Source organism: Rattus norvegicus, chromosome 19 (genome assembly GCF_036323735.1).
Source record: "Rattus norvegicus strain BN/NHsdMcwi chromosome 19, GRCr8, whole genome shotgun sequence".
NCBI classification, from domain to species: Eukaryota; Metazoa; Chordata; class Mammalia; order Rodentia; family Muridae; genus Rattus; species Rattus norvegicus.
This window is the reverse complement of record NC_086037.1, coordinates 39656804-39679598: the sequence shown is the minus strand read 5'-3', so window position 1 is coordinate 39679598 and position 22795 is coordinate 39656804. Positions and strand designations below refer to the sequence as shown.

The following is a 22795-nucleotide window of genomic DNA, read 5'->3' as shown; positions in this document are numbered from 1 at the left end:
CTGCATGGTATTGGTACAGGGACAGACAGATAGACCAATGGAATAGAATTGAAGACGCAGAAATGAACCCACACACCTATGGTCACTTGATTTTTGACAAAGGAGCCAAAACCATCCAATGGAAAAAAGATAGCATTTTCAGCAAATGGTGCTGGTTCAACTGGAGGGCAACATGTAGAAGAATGCAGATCGATCCATGCTTATCACCCTGTACAAAGCTTAAGTCCAAGTGGATCAAGGACCTGCACATCAAACCAGACACACTCAAACTAATAGAAGAAAAACTAGGGAAACATCTGGAACACATGGGCACTGGAAAAAATTTCCTGAACAAAACACCAATGGCTTATGCTCTAAGATCAAGAATCGACAAATGGGATCTCATAAAACTGCAAAGCTTCTGTAAGGCAAAGGACACTGTGGTTAGGACAAAACGGCAACCAACAGATTGGGAAAATATCTTTACCAATCCTACAACAGATAGAGGCCTTATATCCAAAATATACAAAGAACTCAAGAAGTTAGACCGCAGGGAAACAAATAACCCTATTAAAAAATGGGGTTCAGAGCTAAACAAAGAATTCACAGCTGAGGAATGCCGAATGGCTGAGAAACACCTAAAGAAATGTTCAACATCTTTAGTCATAAGGGAAATGCAAATCAAAACAACCCGGAGATTTCACCTCACACCAGTGCGATTGGCTAAGATCAAAAACTCAGGTGACAGCAGATGCTGGCGAGGATGTGGAGAAAGAGGAACACTCCTCCATTGTTGGTGGGATTGCAGACTGGTAAAACCATTCTGGAAATCAGTCTGGAGGTTCCTTAGAAAATTGGACATTGAACTGCCTGAGGATCCAGCTATACCTCTCTTGGGCATATACCCAAAAGATGCCTCAACATATAAAAGAGACACGTGCTCCACTATGTTCATCGCAGCCTTATTTATAATAGCCAGAAGCTGGAAAGAACCCAGATGCCCTTCAACAGAGGAATGGATACAGAAAATGTGGTACATCTACACAATGGAATATTACTCAGCTATCAAAAACAACGAGTTTATGAAATTCGTAGGCAAATGGTTGGAACTGGAAAATATCATCCTGAGTGAGCTAACCCAATCACAGAAAGACATACATGGTATGCACTCATTGATAAGTGGCTATTAGCCCAAATGCTTGAATTACCCTAGATCCCTACAACAAACGAAACTCAAGATGGATGATCAAAATGTGAATGCTTCACCCCTCTTTAAATGAGGAAAAAGAATACCCTTGGCAGGGAAGGGAGAGGCAAAGATTAAAACAGAGACTTAAGGAACACCCATTTAGAGCCTGCCCCACATGTGGCCCATACATATACAGCCACCCAATTAGACAAGATGGATGAAGCAAAGAAGTGCAGACCAACAGGAGCCGGATGTAGATCGCTCCTGAGAGACACAGCCAGAATACAGCAAATACAGAGGCGAATGCCAGCAGCAAACTGCTTCACTGAGAATAGGATCCCTATTGAAGGAATCAGAGAAAGAACTGGAAGAGCTTGAAGGGGCTCGAGACCCCAAAAGTACAACAATGCCAAGCAACCAGAGCTTCCAGGGACTAAGCCACTACCTAAAGACTATACATGGACTGACCCTGGACTCTGACCCCATAGGTAGCAATGAATATCCTAGTAAGAGCACCAGTGGAAGGGGAAGCCCTGGGTCCTGCTAAGACTGAACCCCCAGTGAACTAGTCTATGGGGGGAGGGCGGCAATGGGGGGAGGGTTGGGAGGGGAACACCCATAAGGAAGGGGAGGGGGGAGGGGGATGTTTGCCCGGAAACCGGGAAAGGGAATAACACTTGAAATGTATATAAGAAATACTCAAGTTAATAAAAAAAAATTGTGATAGCTGAAAAAAAAAAGAATGAAGGAATTACCAATGGGAAAGAAAAAGGCAAATTATTGCTATATGGACATAATACGAAAGCATAAGATATACCAGAGAACTTCTACAGCTGATAATCATCTTCAGGATTGTGACTAGATACAAAATGAACTGAAAAAAATTTAGAAGCTGTATTTGTTGAAATGGTAAGCAGGCTGAGAAGGAAATGAGGAAAGCAAACAGTTTATACTAGCCACAAAGAATATAAAAATCCTGATCTAACTATAACTATACGTGTGAAAACCTTATATAACATGGTCTTGAAATCTGAAGAAAAAACCAGAGGAAGTTATCATTAGAAGGAAAGAAATCTCATGCTCATGGATAGCTAGGAATAAAACCATAAAAATGGATATTTTACCAAAGTTATGTATACTTTTAATGCAATTAAATGAAATTCTAACAAATTCACATCAAATTTGTTACAGGCTTGTTTTCAGACCTTGCTTTCTCACTTCTTAAGTTCATCCGCAAAACAAAAAGCAGACAATCTTTTTTTTTTTAAAGCAGAGAATCTTAATTTGGGTTTCTATTACTGTGAAGACACACAGTGACCAAAACGCTTTTTATAAAGGACAACAGTTATAAAGGACAACTTTAATTGGGTTTGAGTTACAGTGTCAAAGGTTCAGCCCATTATCATCTTGGCAGGAGCATCATGGCTTCCAGATAGTCTTGGCATTGGATTGACCATGGGTTTCCAACCTGTACTAAATGCCAACAGGAGAAGGCTGTGTCATGGGTAGCCAGGAAGAGAGTCTCAGTTCTCCCACAGTGACACACTTCCTCAGACAAGGCCACATCTATTTCAACAAGGTCTCACTTCTTCATACTGACACCCCGAACCTTTGTTATTCAAACAACCTCACCGCGGATAACTAAAACAAACTGTTAGCGTTGAAGAACTTGAGGAGGTATCACTGTTCCTGATTTTAAATTATAATATAAAGTAATAGTAAATTCTCTTTTCAAGTGGCCTTGCTTATCACAATTAAAATATCTGTCATCTAGACTGTTCTTAAGATTTTTAGAAGTTACTTCTGAATAATTAGCATCATAACTGTGATATCTAGTATCAGTCCCAACTCTAAGGGATTCCTCTATTACTGCTGACCTTGTATTTAAAATAAAATCCCCTTTTTGCATCCTGAATTAGCACTTTCAAATGACTAAGATTCGATCCGTAGTTTTTGGTCCATTGAATCTGATATTTTTTTAGTAGCTGAAGTTAATCTTTGCAAATATTTAGTGTAGGCTTTTTTTGGGCGTTTTGGAAATTGAGTTGGACCTCTTTTGTGAGCATTGATTCCATTGCTCTGAAAATTTTAACCACTACATGACAGGGAGCCTAGGGCTATTCATCCAATTCAAGCTGGCCTTAAAACTCAGTATTCCTTTACCTAGCAACGCATCCTGGGAAATGTCATTGCCTCTCACCTGATTTTTTGTTTGTCTTGTTTGTAGTCATAGGTTTCCCCTTTCTACCACCTTTAACATGAAACGGAAGACCAGCTTCCAACAATACTGTTGCCCAACTTTTCCAGTCTCGAGGTCTACTTCTGTTCTCTACTGTTCATGAATTTACCATCTACTTCACATAGGAGTAATACATACTACATGAAGGGATGACTTATTTAAGCTTACTAAAATCTAGCATAATAAATTCCATTTAAATTTTCCATACCCTTGGTAGTACTAAGTGTAGGCTGGTGTGTCATCATTGGAGAAACTAAGATTAGTTTTCTAAAAATCTTGAGCCACTCACATTTAGTGTCCTTCTGTGATAGTGTATTAGGCCCTTGTCTAAATTCTTTTGCTTATGTCTGAATATTTTTCTTCTTCTTGTTTATAAGTCTCTGTAAATAAATAAATAAATAAATAAATAAATAAATAAATAAATAAATAAATTTCAGGGCTTTTATCTTATCAATTCACTTTTATATTGAACTTTTACAGTAAGCCATTATGTCTAAGAAGAATAAAGAAATAGCAAATATTAATGTGAATGATTATAATCAATATTGGGGTATTTGCAGGGAAGACATTGAGCTTTTCATTGTCTGGTTCTGTTTCCAAGTCATCTATGGAAAATCCTAAAGCATAGGAGACACTCAGCAGGTTCCAATGACATCCTTATGGGCTCATAGAGGCATGGGTGAAGTTCTTGCCAGGGCTAACAGAGGCTGCAACTCTGAGGCTTGAGAAAGACGGAGGTCACTGAGGCAGTCTGTTCCTACCCTGGAGAGGGGTAGACCTCTTACAAGGCATAGTCTGGACCTGGCTTCTCAGACTCTTGATTCCAGAACAGACTGCTTGTTTTCCTCCAGCAACTGCTGATTTCACAGGAAATTCAGTGGCACTACTTTAGTAGACATTAGGAGTTTTATCCTTCCTTGATTAGAGCAATTCGGGGTTTTATGGGCAGATGTACTTGTCCATTCCTCCGTAGGTAATATGCAGCAATGCATGTCCTGGACACCGACAGTTGTTCTTTGTGGAGATGATGGGACTTACCCACACTCATCCAATGGTTGCTAGGTAGTATCACTTCCTCTAGGCAGTTGGCTATGGCCCTTTTACCTAGAATTCCTGAGTCTGTTGCTTTTTCCATTGTCACCCCATCAATAGAACCATTTAAAATGGGATGTAATCGAAATCTGGAGCCTCATTCTTTCTCTTGACCTCCTTGCAGTGTCTAGAAGGCATGCCTGTTTTCAAGGACATGACTTCATTTCTTTTTGCTGCATCAAGAGGAAAGCCAGCAGAGGAGGCAGGAGCTTACAAAGAATCAGTAGGATTCCTAGAAAAGAAGCCATCCAGATCTCCATTCTCAGAAAACCCCTGGCTTGCTCTCATGTGACTGGGTCCTCAGACACCAGCAGCCTTAGATGACACCAAGGAAAGCTGTGCAGAGTCCTGGGTCCCCAGGTTCTTGACCTCCTGAGTGACAGCTGTAGACACATCCTCCAGGGAATCCTTACAGCTAGTGACATCTGGGCTAGGTGAACCAGATGCCAAAATGAGACATGTGAGAGAAATCCTAGACTGTTTGGAAGGAAGCCGTCTCTGCTTATGCTCTGTCTCTCTATGACCTGCCTCTGTGATGTGGAGAGGGAGCTCTCATGCCTGTGGGTCGCCTCCTAATGTGTTTGTTGTTGCAGATGTCATGGATGTTCTGGACCCCATCAGAACTCAGACCATGCTCAGTCATGCGGAGGTCAACACCTTTCTGTCCATCAGGTTATGAGACCTGAGACAGTTGAGGTAACTACATTTACCCTGGATGAAGTGCTCACAGACTTGGGCTGTCTTGCATGGCTGTGGCTTCAAGCAGATCTGTTTGTGGCTGTCTCCTTTGTAGTAACTCCTGCACCAGAAAAGCATTGCTCTGTACCAGGAAGATGACCAGGTCTTGGATAAGCCCAGAGAGCTCATGATTCTTTAGGACCTGGAATCTCTGTTCCTAAAGAACTTGGTGAGAATATTTGCAGAGGTTTCTCTGGGACTGTGCATAGTGGCACTGACCAAGCAGAGTAAGCTTGCAGAGTTTTGGCCAATCTGTAGCAGGGTCCCTGGCTGCACTTGAGATTGAAGCCACAGGCTTCAGTAGTAGCCATCACCTACAGAGTGATCCCTACCTGGTCTCCAGTCTCATGGAAAATCGAAACTGGGAAGTGGGATAACACATGAAATGGAAATGAAGAAATATCCAATAAAAATTAAAAAATTAAAGTAATCCTCCCAGGAGAATGAATGGGAAGCAAGTGCCTTAAGCAAACAGGTTCTCCACAACAATGCATGCTGAGTTCCAGCCTGGACATGAGGTGCCCTGAGTTTGGAACTGCCAGGCTGCTACTAGGAAGAGAACTTTCTTGTTCGTTTTCATAAGTCTCTCAAGTTTTCTTCTAAGGCTTTCATCTTATCAATCCACTTTCCCAATGAGCTTTTATGAGAAGCCATTATGGCTCACAAGAATAAAGTGAGGCTCATTGAGTGGCTGGGAGCTGCAGGTGTGGGAGAGCTAGGCACAGAGAGTACCAGCCTGCCAGGGGTGGGGCATGCGCGGTGGGAGGGACTAGCAGAGCTTCAGCCACCTCTGTTTGAGCAGGCTTAGCCCTGGGACCAGGCTTCCTGGCTCCCCTCTGTGGCCACTTTGCCTGGGTCTCACCACAGGCGCCCATGGTGGTTGCCAACCAGTTGTGCTTGCTCTACCTGTCCGAGGGGCTTCTGCAGTGGCTAGCACAGCCTTCAACATGGACAACGGCAAGTACAACGTGGTCCGGAAATTGGTGGATCCCGGGAGCCTCTTAGACTTCTTGCTCACCTTGCAATGGCAGACACAGCTGGAGGACAAGTGGCTGTGAGTTCCCCTACTCTTCACATCACTGCTGGGTTCGGACGCCCTGCTGGTCCTGCATGCCCATAGCTTATCAGCTGGCTGGTGGAGCTTGGCTTTGCTCTGCCTGGCTCTGCTTTGCCCTGCCTTGGTTTGCACTGCCCTTTTGGCTCTCACTTCTTTGGCCAAAGACTTTTGAGATCCGGGCTCGCCAAGCCCTGTACTAGGCAACACCTGGAAGCCAGAGACAAATGAATAGATGCCAGGCTTGGCCCTGGAGACATGTGTCTCCCCCTTCCCTGAACTGTTTTCCCCAGTTCACCACTCCAGGTTTACTTTGCAGGAACCCCAGTAGGAGCCAGGCTTTGCTGAGCCTCACCTGTGAGCTTGGGATAGTGGTGGGATGTAGGGTTTCTGGAAGACTTTCAGGGAGATGCAGACTTATCATAAATTCCCCAACCATCCTGTGCCCTCCCTGGTTCACTTGCCCCTTGGAAGTTGGGAAGCCCCTTTTCCCTGTCCTGTGTGACTTTCCCTGTAGGGTGGGCTCTCCTGCAGGAGATACTTTCACATGCTTCTTTAAAAGCACCTTTTCCTCAGATCTAGATCAGCTGTGAAAACAGGCTTCTTCAAGTCAGTGTGAGAGCTACCCCTCCCAGCTCAGAGCTGCAACACCATAGGATCCTCCAGACACAATGCTGGGTGGGTCCCATGGAGGAGTTAGAGCAAAGTGCCCCTTCTGAGAAGTGACAGAGAACAGAAGGTTCAGAAGTGACAGTCAACCCTTGAGTGTTTCTTCCAGGAGAAAGCAAGGAGCTCTCCCTTTTAAACAGTTGTTGGCTCACACATGACCCAGCTGTGTGACTGGAGAAGACTTCCTGGAGCTTAGTTGCCCAGTCAGAGTGGGGCTACATCCTTGATCCATGCTGATTCCCACATCAAAAGGTCCTCCTCCCCACCCCCCAGGCCTTGAGTTGAACCCAGGTCCTTCCAAGACCAACAGACCTGAGAGAACAGAGGGCAGCCCAGGGGAGAGAAGAGGCCAGAATGATATTAACCTGGAACAAATCCCCATACCAGCCATTGAACAACTTCAGAGGTTGTGCAGATGTGGACTCAGAATCTTAAGGTGACATTTTTCTGATAACAGCTGATAGGTGAAGCTTAAGTCTGCTGTGGGTGGGCTGATCCCAGGCAGGGAGGGGATCTGACTGTGCAGGCCTGGCCAGCCTCTGTGTTCTCATGAAAATAATTCTTGGTCAGTTGTAAATCTGATGTGAGTGTAGGTTTTTGTCAACTCAAAAGGATACCATTTCAAGTCTCACACATTATGTGAGAGACACACATTTACCTACGGGGGATTTGAACTTACTTCTGTAGAAGTGACTGTGGGCCAACAGAGGGAAAGCATTCTTGCCTTTAACATTCTGTCTGTATTAGAGACTACAGGAACCGGCTTCCTGGACAGATAAGTACAAGTTGACAGACATTGTAATGGGGGAAAACTGAGGTAAGAAATGTCCTGAGGACAGCGATTTCAGATTGTGCCTTTAGCCAGCAATCTCTTTTGTCATTAAGGCAAGCAGCCTTCAGGTCTGCTAAAACTTGTCACTACTTCAGGGTGTCTCTGGTCTTACAACTGCTCCAGGTCTTTCTGAGATGAAGGCTTTTCCATAAAAAAAAAAAAATTTACAGGGCAATGTTTCTCAACTTGTGAGTTGTGATCAATTCACAGAAATTATGTAGCAGATACTTTGATATAGGATACCTTGCATATTATGACTTATAAGAGTAGCAATATCAGTTATAAAGTAGGAATGAAATAATTTTATGGTGGGGGTGACCACAGCATGAAAAGCTGTATTAAAGGGTTGCAGCAGTAGGACTGTTGAAAACCACTGCCATAGAAGCTGACACGTGGGAGCAGACCCCTCAGATGAATGGAAACCCATGGCAAGGGATACTGTGTCCCACCCTAGGACCAAGAGGCAAAATCTATCCCAGGGGTCTGTGGGCCACCTTGTCTTAAATTCTTCCAGGTTCAAGAAAAGCATTGATTGTAGGGTGCCCTCCTGTGGTAAACAACGGTACTGCACATGGGCAGGCTTTGCACCTGGCATCAGTTGGCTGGTAATATGCTAATGAGGGAGCAGTACCATGCTAATGAGTTAATTCATGCTCCGCCAATCCCTGAAGGACAATTAGCATAGCCTCATCCTGCTGTCTATATGAGGCGAGTGCTCTTGCTGCTTGGGTTCCCCATATCAGCAATGAAGGTGTCCTGCAATAAAGGCTGTTGACAAGGATCTGACGGTGTTGATTCTTCCTTACTGGACGAGGTGGGCGCGACAACTGGTGTCCCGTACGGGCACCCGAGAATATTCTTGTGGATCCAGAAGTCTTCAGCTTCAGAATGGCGACGTCGGAAAATTCCCGGATAAGGGAAGATAAGGTTCTCTGGAGGTAAGCAGAGACGATGAATAAAGTTCTCTGGAGGTAAGCAGAGAAGTTGAAAGCCTTGGTATAGAGGCGGAAAGGTTTGGGAACTACAGCAATGTTGTTTCCAATTGATCCTTTGTGGGTAGGACTTGTAATTTTGTTTCTTTTCTTCTTTGTGTGGGATAGAGAAGCCACACATGGCAAGCTTAAGCCGGGACCAAAACCTCTTTGGCGAATGGTCCCTGCCTGCTTGGAGGATAAACAAAGTGAGGAAGCCATTAGGACAGGTCAGAGGGTCCTTGCAGAGCAACAAGAAAGTATGTTGGAGGGAGAAAAAGTCTCAAAAGAAAAAAAGAAAAGAAAAGGAGATAAAAGGAACAGAGAGAAGGCAGAGATTAAAAATGGTGTCAGTGCAGCTTTTGTTGTAGCTCAAGTTGAGACTATTGCTAGGTATGTGATTATCTGGAAACCTCACAGAGTCATACTGATCAGATTTGATAGAGGTAGATCACCTGAATTTTATTCAGAAGAATCAAACAAAAAGATAAACTTTTGTCTTGAGAATTGTATAGAGTGTGCCTACTTGGATTCCTGGTCTCAAGGAGATTTAGCAGGTGACAAGGTGCTTCTCTTAAGAAAGCAGCTTCAATTGGCCCTTGGAGCCTTGCACCTGTAGCTAAGATATGTGTAGCCACTTCAATTTTGTTTCTGATTGGTTTTAAATGTATAAATATTCTCTACATGCCTTGGTTATGGACTATTGGCTTTTAAGTTATTGGATATGGTTTAAAAAAATGTAACATTGGTAACAGAAAGTTGACATAAAACTGGTAAATTTAGATGGAGTTATTCTACACAGCATGTGGCATGAGCCAATCTAGGGAAACAGGTCTAAATTGGGATGATATTTTTATGGAAATCTTATCGTAGAAACCAGGCTTCTAAAAGATTTTAAGGCAATGTCTCTTTGTTGGGGTATTGGAGACTGCACCATCATACGTTCATATGTAGGAATTGGCAGTCAAACTTTGTAGCATGAAGGATAGACTCGGTGTTTTGGAGACTGGATTTTGGAGACTAGATCATTTGTTGGAGGTTGAGTTTTGCTTTCCAAAGTTGTGGTTTGCCCTGGAGTTATCTGTATTTTGATGCTAATTCCACTGCCCCAAGGACAGCTGCCTAGTCACTACTCAGAACTCAGGTGACCTTGTGGTTGTGCTCTGGTGGTACAAGGAGAACTTAAAGATTGTGATTAAGGATTGCCAGTGTTACATTGACTAACTCAAACTTATTTATAATTGAGAAAAAATCAAACAGGTAGAGATTGTTACAGGATTTACAAAGGATTGATGAGGTTTTAGAACTTGTGAGAGCACTACAGCCAGTTTGTTTACTCCAACTGCCATTTCAAGATAGTTTTAGAGGATTGATTTTGAGTTTTCATTTCGTGAGCTTGCTTATAATTTTAGAGAGCCCATAAAGTGATATCATTAAAAATTTTACAAAAGAATGGCTAACAGCCTTGTATTATGTAATTTTGTTGCTTCTTCAATGTAAGAAGTTAGAACTTAAATCTTTCAGTGTATATGGAAATTTTTACTACAAATCTTTGCTCTCAAAATGAGCTTTAATATTTGGGGAGTAGCTGTTACACTACTCCAGAAAATAATATTTGAAACTAATTTTAAACTTCTAAGGATATGTTAATTGGCTAAGTACCTCACCTTACCAGAGGACTTAGGTCTTTGTTTGTTATCCTCATTGGAAATAAAGCTTCAGTTGTGTTAATACAGAATTGTAGGCTAGAGTCATGGAAGTATTTTAAAAAGAAATCTGGTAAAACATATCTTATTCCAAACAACAGTTAATTGGTTTTACAAAATACTGATATTTGGCCTATTACATATACAAATTTTTCAGGCAAAATTGATAATTTTACTCTTTGCATGCTTTTGTACTTTCTGTATATTTGTGCAATGCAACCCATAGGAAATGTGCTTATTAGAGACAAGTTTTCTACATGAAATCAGTGAGTGATGATTTCAGTGTGAATTGTCTGACAACTCACTGTCCTTTCAGTGCTCTGGCTGGGACAACTAAACAAAACCATAGACCCAGCTCTTTGAAAATGATAATGGAGTTGATATGAAAAGAGGAAGACTCCATTTGCTTACTTTCAACGCCCAGCCTCACCCTGCCAGCTCAGGGATTTCTTGTAAGACTGAAATTAGACAATATTTACAAGATTTGACATTTCTAATTAATGCTTATGTTTAGGTAAATAAAGTTTGTGAGGTGCTAGAGAGATGGCTTAGTGGTTAAGAACACTAAGTACTGTTCCTTTATAGGACATTTAAGAACTCAAACTGGATTGCCTGGACCCCTTAACTAGGGAGAACAATGATACTAGACAGTCTATATCTTAATAAATAAAAAGGGGGAGTTATCCCTGTATGCTAAATAATGCTCCTTTTATTTCAATTTTAAAATTTGGATGCCAAAGTTTATGGCACCCTACAACTAGGCATACTTCTGCCTAGGTGAAATAGAAAGATCCACATATTGACATGATCCTGTCCAGGTATTTTATATGGGGAAGAGGGAATGTTTGTGTTTTTTCTACAGGATGCTACAAGAGTATGCCAGCTGCCAGAGGTGGTTGCTGAGACTTGCTGATCCTGGTTGCATGAAGATTCAGCTCTCGTGGTTCCGGTCCCTAGAATCATTCCTCTGCCCTGAGAGGAAGATGGAAGATTCCCCCTCATCTTTTGTCATCACAGAGATTTTGGCGTTGCTGCAGTCAGTGTTACCACTGCGTGTGTCCCGCCCCACTGTGACCTACGCTCAGACCCTCTGTTCACTGCTGCTTGCTGGAGAGGACTGGACTCCAGCCATTACTGCCCCCCCTCATTCCCCTGGTGACTCTTGCTGCCTTAACTAGTGTTGTCATCTTGCAGTCTATAGCTTCACAAGAATGACATCTGTGTGAAGCTGCTGTGGACTGGGGAACTCTGCCCTGGTTATGCAGATCTCAGACATGGTTCCATTGCCTGCTGGTTGTTCCAGAAAAGAATGGCTGATCTTGAACTGTCCTGGGAAAGACCTTGTTATTTTTGCTGCTATTGTAGCAGCCATTTACCGCTGCAGCCATTGTGTCTACAGTGTCTGGAGTTACCCTCCCCCAATCTATTGTTAGGCAAGCACAGTGGGTGAACTTTCTGGAGTAGTTGCTTCTAAATTTTATTATAGGAGCGGCTTGACTATGGCCCATGGTGGTAGCAGCTGAGGAGAACCAGATGAGGTGCCCACTACTTATCGGGAGTGGCTCTGTTTGGTGCAGCCCTATGCTGTGGATTAGTGTTCATGCTATGGTTGGTTTGCAAACTCAGATCTCAACAGAAACGTGACAAGGTCATTATCACTCAAGCACTTGTGACCATTGAACAAGGGGCCTTCCCTAAAATTTGGTTATCTATCTTCAAAAATTAGTCGGTATCTGAGTTCTCTGCTCTTGCACCCCATGGATTTGTGGATCCATTGCACTGGGATGAGAGAGACTCAACGATCATTGATCAGCCCTTGCACATCGCTGAGGTTTCCTCATTGCACGCGATAGGGTGATCATGACTTCCCCACTAATTCATTTTTTGGCTGGCCTCTTTTGTGGAATTCGCCCTAAGCCATTTAGCAGTTACTGTCACACAGCACTGCGGTATCCAGAGATGGGCAACTTTCCTCATGCACAGATCAATCTAAGACACGGGGCCCGGTGGCGATAGGGTTACCCTACGACAGATAAGGCTGTGACATAGAGGAAAGAACTAAGACAGGAGCCACAGCAGATGGACGTAACTGAAGAGGCCTAGACCAGCCTCATTCTAGTAAAACAAAAAAGGGGGAGATGTAGGGCGCCCTCCTGTGGTAAACAATGGTACTGCGCATGGGCAGGCTTTGCACCTGGCATCAGTTGGCCGGTAATATGCTAATGAGGGAGCAGTACCATGCTAATGAGTTAATTCATGCTCCGCCAATCCCTGAAGGACAATTAGCATAGCCTCAGCCTGCTGTCTATATGAGGCGAGTGCTCTTGCTGCTTGGGTTCCCCATATCAGCAATGAAGGTGTCCTGCAATAAAGGCTGTTGACAAGGATCCGACGGTGTTGCGTCTTCCTTACAGGACGAGGTGGGCGTGACAATTGATCATCTCAGGAGAGTCAGCTTGCACAGCCCACATCAGGCCCATGGCTTCCCTTTACAGAGAAGGATGTGTGTCTAAGTGACAGTGAGACTGAGGGGACCCTGATTCTCATTTCCTTTGAGCTGTGGTTTCTTCACCTGTAAAATGGAGGTGTTTCTGCTGAATTGGGTTGTTGTGGAGATTAACAGAACATACAACCTGCTCAGTGTCTGCCTGGCATGGAACCTGCTGGTTAAATGGAAGCTGTGGATGGTGATGCATTTAAAAGTAGAATTTCTATCCTGATAGTGTTAGATGCGGGGTGCCAGACAGGTATAAGCATTTTGTGATTCTAAGACAGCCTCGCATTAAAAGAGAAGGCTCTTATTTTAAAACTTTTAAAGAATGAATCAAGTATAAAATTCCAATATGAAATAATCATAATGAGAATTGAGCTAATTCCTGTGAAGTCATTTTAGCTTTACATTTTCTGCTTCTATTTTCAAGGCATCTAGAGTAGCACTGTACGAGATCCTAAAGCCTTCTATTATGGTGCTACCCATTCATTCCTCTCTCCTTGAGGACTTCTCCAATGACTTAAGAAACCCGATTTCTATTCAGATTGTTCCCAGTTGGCGTGATCTCTCTGTCCATGGTTCTTGCCAAAACCTGCAGAGCCAATGTGTTGTTTTACAACGCAAAATTCCAGACCTTAATTTTACCAATGAAGTCTCAGGAGTCAGATGCTGTATTTAAGTAAAGCTCCCTACTGTCCTTCCTAATTCACTGTTCCCCCAGAAGAAGAGCGTTGTAGCTCCCTCTGCACACTTTCTTAAAAATCCTTCAACTGAAAGACTTTCCATTGCCTTAGTTATCTTCATTTCTTATCAAGTTGTGCCTTGATCTGCTCTAGACCTAAGTGCCCTTTTAGCTTTGCAGTAAAGGAGTGAGATAGGTGAGCTGAACAGTAATAAAGACCATGTTCACAGTAAACAAAGAGCTCTTGCATTAAATGTCTGTGCCCTGGCGATGCTATACCACACAATCGTTTTTCATTAAATATTGCATTCATGGAGATCACAGTGTGGTCAAATATTTTGTAACATAACTTAGTAATGTTCTCTCTATTACTTAAATCAAGTACTGTCCTGTGAATTCTGGTCTTTTTCTGTCATGTCTGTGTGCATCATCATGGGAATCCCAAGGGACATCAATCCTGGGCTTTTGAAACTGTTGCATATGGCCAACTGGGGACCAAAACCACCCAGGAGACTACTGATACGTGACACACATAAAGTCACCTCCCTATTTTCATATAGTTTATGGGAAGAGGTCACCATTCCTGACCAAGTCTCATTATCCAACGTGCTACTGAATGGAACAGTTGGGGTAAAGGAGGTCACCCACAAAGCACAAAACACCCATCTCAGATAAACATGTATGGTTTATTGAATCCAAACATGGATGAATGTCAGGACACAATTAAAAGTCCAAACATAAGGATAAGAGATATAGAAGAGAATTGAGATTACCAATTTATAAGTCCAGTAAACATCTTCAACAAATCATAGCAGAAAACTTCCATAAGGTAAAGAAATAAAAGGCCATAAAGGTACAATAAGACTACAGAACACAAAATTAATTTAACCAGAAAAATTTTCTCCACTCACATAATAATTAAAATACTAAATGCACAGATCAAAGAAAGAATATTAAACAGGGTGAGGTATAAATATCCAGTAACAAATGAATTCAGACCTATCTAAATTATACCAGACTGTTCAACAGAGACTCCAATAGCTAGAAAATCTTGGACAGATGTAATGCAGACCCCAATTCCTATACCCTAATTCTCAATTACCATGAATGGAGAAACCAAGATATTTTATGACAAAACCAAATTTAAACAATATTTTTTCACTAAGAAGGCATAACCGAAGATAATAGGAAAACTGCAAGACAATGAGCTAAACTATACCCAAGAAAAACCAAGAAATTAATCATCTTTCAATAATTTCAAAAAAGAGAAGCACACAAACATAATTTCACCCATAACCAGAAAAAGAAAAGAAAGCAGCAATTATTGGTCTTTAATATCTAACCAGACCCTCTGTCATCAATCCCCAGCTCCTAGGGACCAAACTGCCAGCCAAAGTATATACAAGGATGGGTCTATGGTTCTAGGTAACTGTGTAGAAGAGGATTGACTTAAGTGGCATCCATGAGGTGGGAGGCCATTGACTATGCTGAGGCCTGTTGCTTCACCAAAAGCAGATCCTGGAGTTGTGAGGTGGGAATGGATATGTGTGGGTGGGGGAACACTGTCATATAGGCAAACCTGAGCAGAAATGGGATGTAAGATTTGATGAGGGGAGTCTGGAAAGCAGGACAACATTTGAAATATAAATGAATAAAATAACCAATTAGTAAAAAAGTAGCCAGAAATAAAAAGTGAAAAGGTAAATGAAAACTTACACCAAAACAGAACTAAAGAAATCCCTGTAGTGTATTGGCCTAATTCTGCTTGTATTTAATGCTAATTTGTAGAACTCAAGACTGGTTAACCCCCAAAATCTGACCCTGCTCCCAGTTAATTGTGATTATAAATATGCCAACAGCCAATTACAGGGCAGGCTGGATGAAGACACTCAGCTGACAATGTGGACATCTCAAGACAGTCACTGGACAATGGCTGACACACTTGTCTGAAGACTGGAAATGTTTCTCGGTCTTGGAGAGGAAAGAAGTACCCTCCAACTACACTGTACTCTAAGAAAGTTAAGTTTATTCAGGTGAGGAATGACATGGACTGTTTTGTCTCATGTCACACATGTCAGTAGAAAATATCCTAGGTATTGGGTGGTGCTGTTAGCATTAAACTGCATAGATTAAGATAATTATCTTGCTTCTATCAAAAGAATTCATTATGCCAAGTTGGCCTGTAGAAGGAGGCTAGTCTCTTCTGTATTTTATCAGATGTGCATAATCTATATAATCATCACTGATAGTAAGTGAGAGATTTGTTTGGAATTGAAACTGAGTGATGCTGGAGGATGATCCTGAATGCACAATGAGCAGTGGAGGCACCTGAACCCGGTATGGATGACTAGCAGCCTACCACATTGAGCAGGCACTGCTCAACCACCTGTATATACATATCTCCTGAGATCTCTCTCCTAGATGTGTCCACATCTAGGTGGAGGTGATCGTGTCCACCTAGTACAGCACATGCCCTGGAAGGACAAAAGCTACCTACAGGAGCTGTGGTGATGACTCCCAGGTTAGAGCATCTGCTGCTCTCTCAGAAGAACCACATGGTCCCTAAAAATCATCTACAATGGGGAATGTTATTCCCTCTTCTGGATCATGAGGGAAATGTACTCAGGAGTGCATAAATACATACATAGAATTGAAAAAAAAGATCCATTGAGTTAAATGATAAAAATAAATATTATCAGCAACAATAAAAAACACAGCATATGAATGAACAAGTGAAACAGCTCCTACAAAAACCTATTTCCCAAAATGTCTTTGATGGTCATTATCTCTGTGGTTTAATACTGATGCTGCATTGTAAGAAAAACTGAGGCGCATGGTCCTCGATTAGGATTCCTTCTCTATTCCTTTGTGAAAGTTGTAATTTTTCCTGCAGCTCTACAGGCATGAGTGTATGTTACTCAATATCTGGTGCACATAGTCAATAAGGAATGTGTGTTATAGACTGACATAGACTAGGATGAGCAGAATACATGACAGCATGGATACAGTATGGCAGTGATTACATCATAAAGTGTGTGTCCATAAAAAAGTCACATATCTACAGAAAAGACACTATCACCCTTGGTGGCTTTGAATTCACTGGACCATGCAAAGATCCATACCTAGCTGTAAGTTCTACATTTATAGGAGGGGAAAGGACCCTTGAATAACGAAGATGGTCTTAAGAGTCAAGAGTTACAAATCAAATTTTATTCATAAGGAGTACAATTTACAAAAAACAGGGATAAAATGAACAATTAAAGTGGTGGAAAAAATGAAAAACAGTAACAAGAATATATAACTATAAAACAACAAAAAGAAAACTTAAATGAAAATCATAACCAAAACTATTTCTTAACAGCATTTTCTTAATGAACATTTAGAAACACAGTTGTAGTGCTGTTTCTCCTCTAGAACACGAGATGTAAAGGCAGTCCCCTCAGTTGTCTCTCAAATGGCGTTGTCGGTATGAGAAAGGAGAAAGACCTCAATCAGACAGGCCGGCATACGGATACATGAATTTAGGGTCTCTAAACATTGAGGAAATTAACTGAGAAGAAGAATATTCACCCAAAAAAAGTCTTTGACTGTGAGGATTGTCGTCACAGGGAACTCCTGAGAAAGAAACTCATTCTTCAGGGGGCTGTCTTCTGGGATCTGTCCTATTCCATGTCTCCTGAAGTTTCTGAGACATGGGAGAAGAAGGCAGCTATTAAGACACTGATTTGGTGGGGACACACATACCAGCTCTCAAGTTGCTGCCTTCAGTCCCTTCAGCTGCATTGGACAGACAACACTGATCTTTTCACTGAAATCATTGCTGATATCTCTGCAGGGTGGGGAACATCACCAGCAACCCTCACAGTAATGTGGGATAACAAGCTGCTCCTCAGACTCTACCAGGGCAAACCAAGATTGGGGAAATGGGGAGAGACCTACTTGGGTTGCAGGAAGAAAGGAGAAGGCCACATGATACCCTGATCAAAGCCAATGACCAGGACTCATTTGCCATTTGCACTTGGTTCTTATCCCTGCAAGGTGCTTCCAACCATCACATGACCCCTGTATGACCTTTGTCACAGGGCCAAGAACTTGTTCCAAACTCCTCATAGCATCCAATCTGTGACAGGGAGATGCAGTAATGTGATATGTGATTCCTCTGTCACCATTTCTGGACTGCAGTTTCAAAAAGGGCAGAAAAGTGTACTTGCCCATAATTCAGTTTCTGAAAAGTGGTTAACATCCCAGAATACTTGTGCATAGACAGAACAATGAATAACTACATCACATGAGGTGTGTGACTGATTGGGTGTGGGGAGATTAGAAAGATGATAGGGGAAAGCAAAGATGTATCCAATAGGCAAATGGTATCAGACATTGTTAATCTGACTCAGCTGCTTGTTCCTACCAAATTTTGCTGGGTCTGGAGGTTGCTGGTCTTCTTCCGTTCTTCTTCATCATTCGGGTTCAACTCAAACAAATATCGTTGTACCTCCTTGCTCTCCTGCTTCAATGTGACCAAATTCTTCTTCATACATGCCTGGTCCATCAGGAGCTAGCTGTGCAGGTTGCTGGAAACACACTCTGCATAGTAAGATCCTGAAGCCTATTCCTCCCATTCAAACTGCCAAATCCCACAAACTCCACCAGGACCCAGATACCCATAAAGACTTCATAGAATACATCACCATACATGTAAGGCTGCTGCACAAAAGGCAAACAGCCAATTCAGAGAAGAATAGATTGTTTCTGTGACCCAAGCACCAATAAGAGTCCATGTCTGTCCAAAAGAACAAGGGATCTACAACTATCCATGAAAGCCCAATGCATGGGGGCAACATCAATTAGTAGCCCGCAAATAACCACAAGAGGACAGTAGAACCAAGGGAAGGTCATGCTAACTATATGGTCCACACATTGAGCTTTGCTAAACCTGGTATGACTCCAGAGGCCCAGGTCGGCCTAATAACACTCTGATGCCTGAATCAGTATAGTTCTATCCAGAGCCTTCTAAAGATGCATAGACACTGTGGTGATAAGTCACAGTCTCTTATGGAACTGAAACTGAGTCCAAAAGACCCAGGGCACAGTGATATTTAAACAGCAGAAGAGATGGACCCAGAGCTGCAGGCTCTCCAGTCCAGAACAAAGAGAGGCAGAGATGGCCATTCCACAAGGGATGGGCCCTTCTGACCAGTACTTACCGATAGAAGTTAATCTCCTTGTTGAGCTCCTGAAATTTCTCACGATGTTCAATGTTGTTTGTGTTTAAGTTGTGCAGCAATGACATGACCTCTTTCTCCTTTATCTTCAATTTTTCATAAAATGGATTTGGCCTGAAGTAGGGGCTGCCCCCAGCAAGATAGAACCCAAAGAAGATCGGCGTTTAGGATTATATGAAGTCAGGCTGGGTCCTGTACTACCCCAGCCCTGGAAGGACACTTTCTGAATTCTACATATTGGGATCTTCAGCTTTCAAAACTTGCAATTGTGCGCCCAAGACAAAAGAAACAAAACACCCAGATAAAGGGTTCCCTGGCTCACTTTTTTCAATCAGGAGGGCTGGATCTGCATTCAAACCTATCAAGAGCCTAGGCCACAGCTCTTACGCCAACACACACACACACACACACACACACACACACACACACACACAAACACACACACACACACAGACAGACACACACACAGACAGACACACACACACCCAGAATCTTCTGATTTCATTTTTCCTGTTTTGACAACTGAAATGCTATAAGCCAAATAACTAATATTCTAGAGGCAGACTGTACACATAATTCTGGAGATGGGACCAGATTTGCCACAAACTTATAATCTTTCCAAGGCATACAAATGTACAGACAAATGTGACCACATAGGCAAAGAACTGTGCTGTTGAAAGTGGGGCTTCCAAAATAAAGCACTCACACCTCCATGAAACTCTCATACAGGTAAATCCTGAGGCCAAAAAACAGACCCCTAAATTCCAAGGGTGGAGGGACATAGAAACATATAAAAGTTGTGCATATGCATGCAGACCTGTGCACACACAATTACAAACTGGGACACACCCACAAGAAAAGAAAAGTAAAGAGACTCAGAGAAAGAGAGAGAGAGTCAAATATGGAAAGAGCACAATGAGAATCAATAGAAATGTATGCATCATTATTGTCTCAGAGTGTAGGGTACACAGACAAGAAAGAACAGGTCAGAGCCTCAGGCCTTCTGGTTATGCATTGATATGAACAATGTGGGACCTGTCACCTATGGCTGCTGCCAGGAGATGATAGCATTCAGTCACCTTCCTAGCAAGTGCAAACACTCTCCACAAACTCACAGCACCTAAAACCTTGGAAAGCTACCACCTGTCAAAGGCTTTCCAATTGTACACTGGGAACTCATGCTCCAGTGACTTTATCCCTGAAATCTTCACTCAGATCACAAGTTCAGATTTTCAAGGGGAGGAATCAGAGGGTCCATTTCCAAACTCACTCCTGAACAAAGTTCTAGTTCTGAGTCTCCTCTCTATGGAAGACAAAGTTTAGAACAAGATCTTTTGGGAGGCACAACATTCTAAAGCCCACCACCTTAATAGGGTAAGATGAGAATGAGATTACACAGCGGTGAGTGGCACAAGAGCGTTTGGAGCAATGCATACCTCTTGTTCATGGATCCACCTGTCACACAAAGGAGGCGATCTGTCAGCTCATTTCTCTCCTGGGTGGTTAGCTGGAGCTCTCTATTCAGCCTCTCCTCTTCCTGATTGGCCTGCACCTTGTTTAGGACAGTTTCAGGGGATGACGTCTGTCTGCAGGCCTCTGTAGGTAGAAAAACACAAGTGAACCTGCATGGGGAGAATGCACAGAGCATACACAGACCACAGTGAGGCCCAAACAGGAGAACATGCTTGGAAGCCAGTGTCGCTGCAAGGAGTTTGTTCTATGTGTAAGAGGCCTCCTAAGTGGATCACAGTTCCCCCACTACTATATAGAGACCAGGAGATGTAAGCAGCCAGGTGTTCCCTATGCCCGCCGACACAGGCTTACAAGTACCAGAGAGATGCCTTCTCCAGGATTATTAACAGCTACAAGGGCTATAACCTGGTTTCAGGACCCTCACCCCTCTGGTTTCAGAAGTCAGATCATCAATTCAGCATCCACAATGACTTGAGTGATCAGGGATACTCAGATATCCTACACTGTTACTCTAGTCCAATAACTTTGGATTAAAAAGTCATGCAGGGTGAGGACATAGTCAGCAGACTTATCAATTCCCCCTACTGAAATGACAAATGCCCCAGAAGTGCCAATAGTTTACAGGCTCTTTCTTGGTCTACCTGCTCCAAAGAGTTTGGCTACTGTAAAAAAATATCTGCCACACAGAATCTCTAATATATGAAGGTAAGGTTGGCCCTGTCAGCCAGAGTTAGTCAAAGGAGTTCTAAGAATATAAGGTCATGGCCAGGAACACAATTCTCTCCCTGTTTCTCCCGTTAGATAGCCACTCATTTTAAAGAAGCAATGAAAGTGAAGTACATTGATGCCCTGCTTAATTCAGAAAAGTTATACCCTCCATGACTCTGATGGTGTTATTATATCAATTTAACATACCAAATGCACTGTAAAAGTAAAGACTAGAAGTTCACAGAATAATGGCATAGGCATTACCATATCCTCCATGTGGTTATGGAGAAACTAATTATGTGAAAACCTTGACTTTCGCGAATTGTGATAATCATGGAATTCAATATCTCTGGAGATGTTACAGAGGTTGTGGCCCATTGGTATAAAGGCCAGCTGAAGGCCCCCCACTAACCCGTGACAGGAAGCTCAACATACACTGCCCAGAACTTACTCCACATTCCACATGACCACGTCCTGTGGTTTCGTTTGCTTCACTCTAGACTCTTCTCCGTCAACATCAAGTCCCCCAAAGCGCCTGCGAAGACGGGCAAACATGCCTGTGGATATATCCTTTGGACACTAAGAGAGAAAAGTTAGGGAACTGATTGTCACTACAACACTGGCAACATCACAGGGATTCCAAGGACTCTCTAGGAGACAATAGAATGTCCAAGAAGGGATGGCTGATGTCATGGATAACAGACTTTGCCTCCCTGCTAATGCTCTCCCTGTACTGAGCAAAAGCTGATGTGCCCTTTTCAGGAGACTTCCCTGTGGCATAGCCACTGAGCACCACAAGCTTCTAAAGCCAAATTTGGCTCTAGACTTGATTGGAAAAACCTAAGTCATTGCTATGTATGTAAATGAGTGCTTCCTCCCGAATCCCTGCACAGAAATGTTTCATCCTACCTCAAATTCTCCTCACTCAGCATATTACCCATTAAAGATTACTGAGAAATCACACCAGTTTAAAGAAGTAGCCAAGGAGGTCTCCTGTCTCATGATGTGCAGGAGCATGAAATGACACCCAGAAATAGCCTGCAGGGTAGTTTGCAATGTGGTTGTGTGTTATGGGTACAACCTGAAGCTTTGTGCTTAACATTTGACAGTTGCCACCAGATTCCTTAGGAGAAAGAATTACAATCATTATGGTCCTGGCAACAATGTGGAGATCTGTTGGCAGAGGAAACTGAAATATTGGATCCACCAGTGAATGCACCCTCAGGCTGAGTGTGGGGCTCTCCTCTTTGCACTTAAGTTACCAAAGCAGGATTGCTTACAGGCCTCTCTAAGCTCTAACATGTGATTCTATCTGAAGAACAAAATAGTCAGCAGATGTGGAGGGTGCATCCAAAGGAGTAGGATGAACCTAGAGACATAACTCGTTGGACAGAGTAAGAAACAAGCATCTTCACTTCTGGTTCATGGATCACCCCACAAAACACAAAAGCATCTATCGTAGTAAAAAAAAAACCATGTTATTTTATTGAATGCATACACTAATACTGATTGATCAGATGCATAGCTCAGAGTTTGGGGGCAGATCCATGAGTTGAACTATCTTCCTGACAACATATAAAGCAATAAATAAATAAATAAATAAGAAAAAAAGAAAAAGAAAAAACACAAAAAGCACAAGCTTCTCATGTGAAGTTACAGGAATAGTGGTCCAGTGGTCAGTTCTCATTAGGACATTTTAGATATGACAATGCATAGTGACCCTTAATCTGATGGGTCCTGTATGAAGCTT

At 42.6% G+C, this 22795-nt stretch overlaps 2 protein-coding genes and 1 pseudogene across 4 annotated transcripts in view; 1 reads left to right on the top strand and 2 right to left on the bottom strand.

The window, feature by feature from the left end:
* The window catches only part of LOC134478811 (disks large homolog 5-like), a 272163-nt gene that overhangs the window by 123952 nt on the left and 125416 nt on the right, over positions 1–22795 (top strand). The gene's annotated exons all lie outside the window — the stretch shown is intronic.
* On the bottom strand, positions 3966–6112 carry LOC134483671 (zinc finger CCCH-type antiviral protein 1-like; annotated as a pseudogene).
* On the bottom strand, positions 16838–21679 carry LOC134483505 (disks large homolog 5-like). Of its 2 annotated transcripts, XR_010060336.1 has the most exons (5): positions 21497–21679; positions 20301–20460; positions 18847–18990; positions 18051–18213; positions 16838–17327 (listed from the first exon to the last, which is right to left on the bottom strand). XR_010060336.1 is itself a non-coding variant. In XM_063278748.1 (4 exons), the coding sequence occupies exons 1-4, from the start codon at positions 21501–21503 to the stop codon at positions 18198–18200; spliced, it is 327 nt and encodes a 108-aa protein (XP_063134818.1). In that variant the 5' UTR covers positions 21504–21673; the 3' UTR covers positions 16838–18197. The 2 variants fall into 2 exon arrangements, 1 of the variants encoding a protein (XP_063134818.1); XM_063278748.1 differs by having other exon boundaries at positions 16838–18213; positions 21497–21673.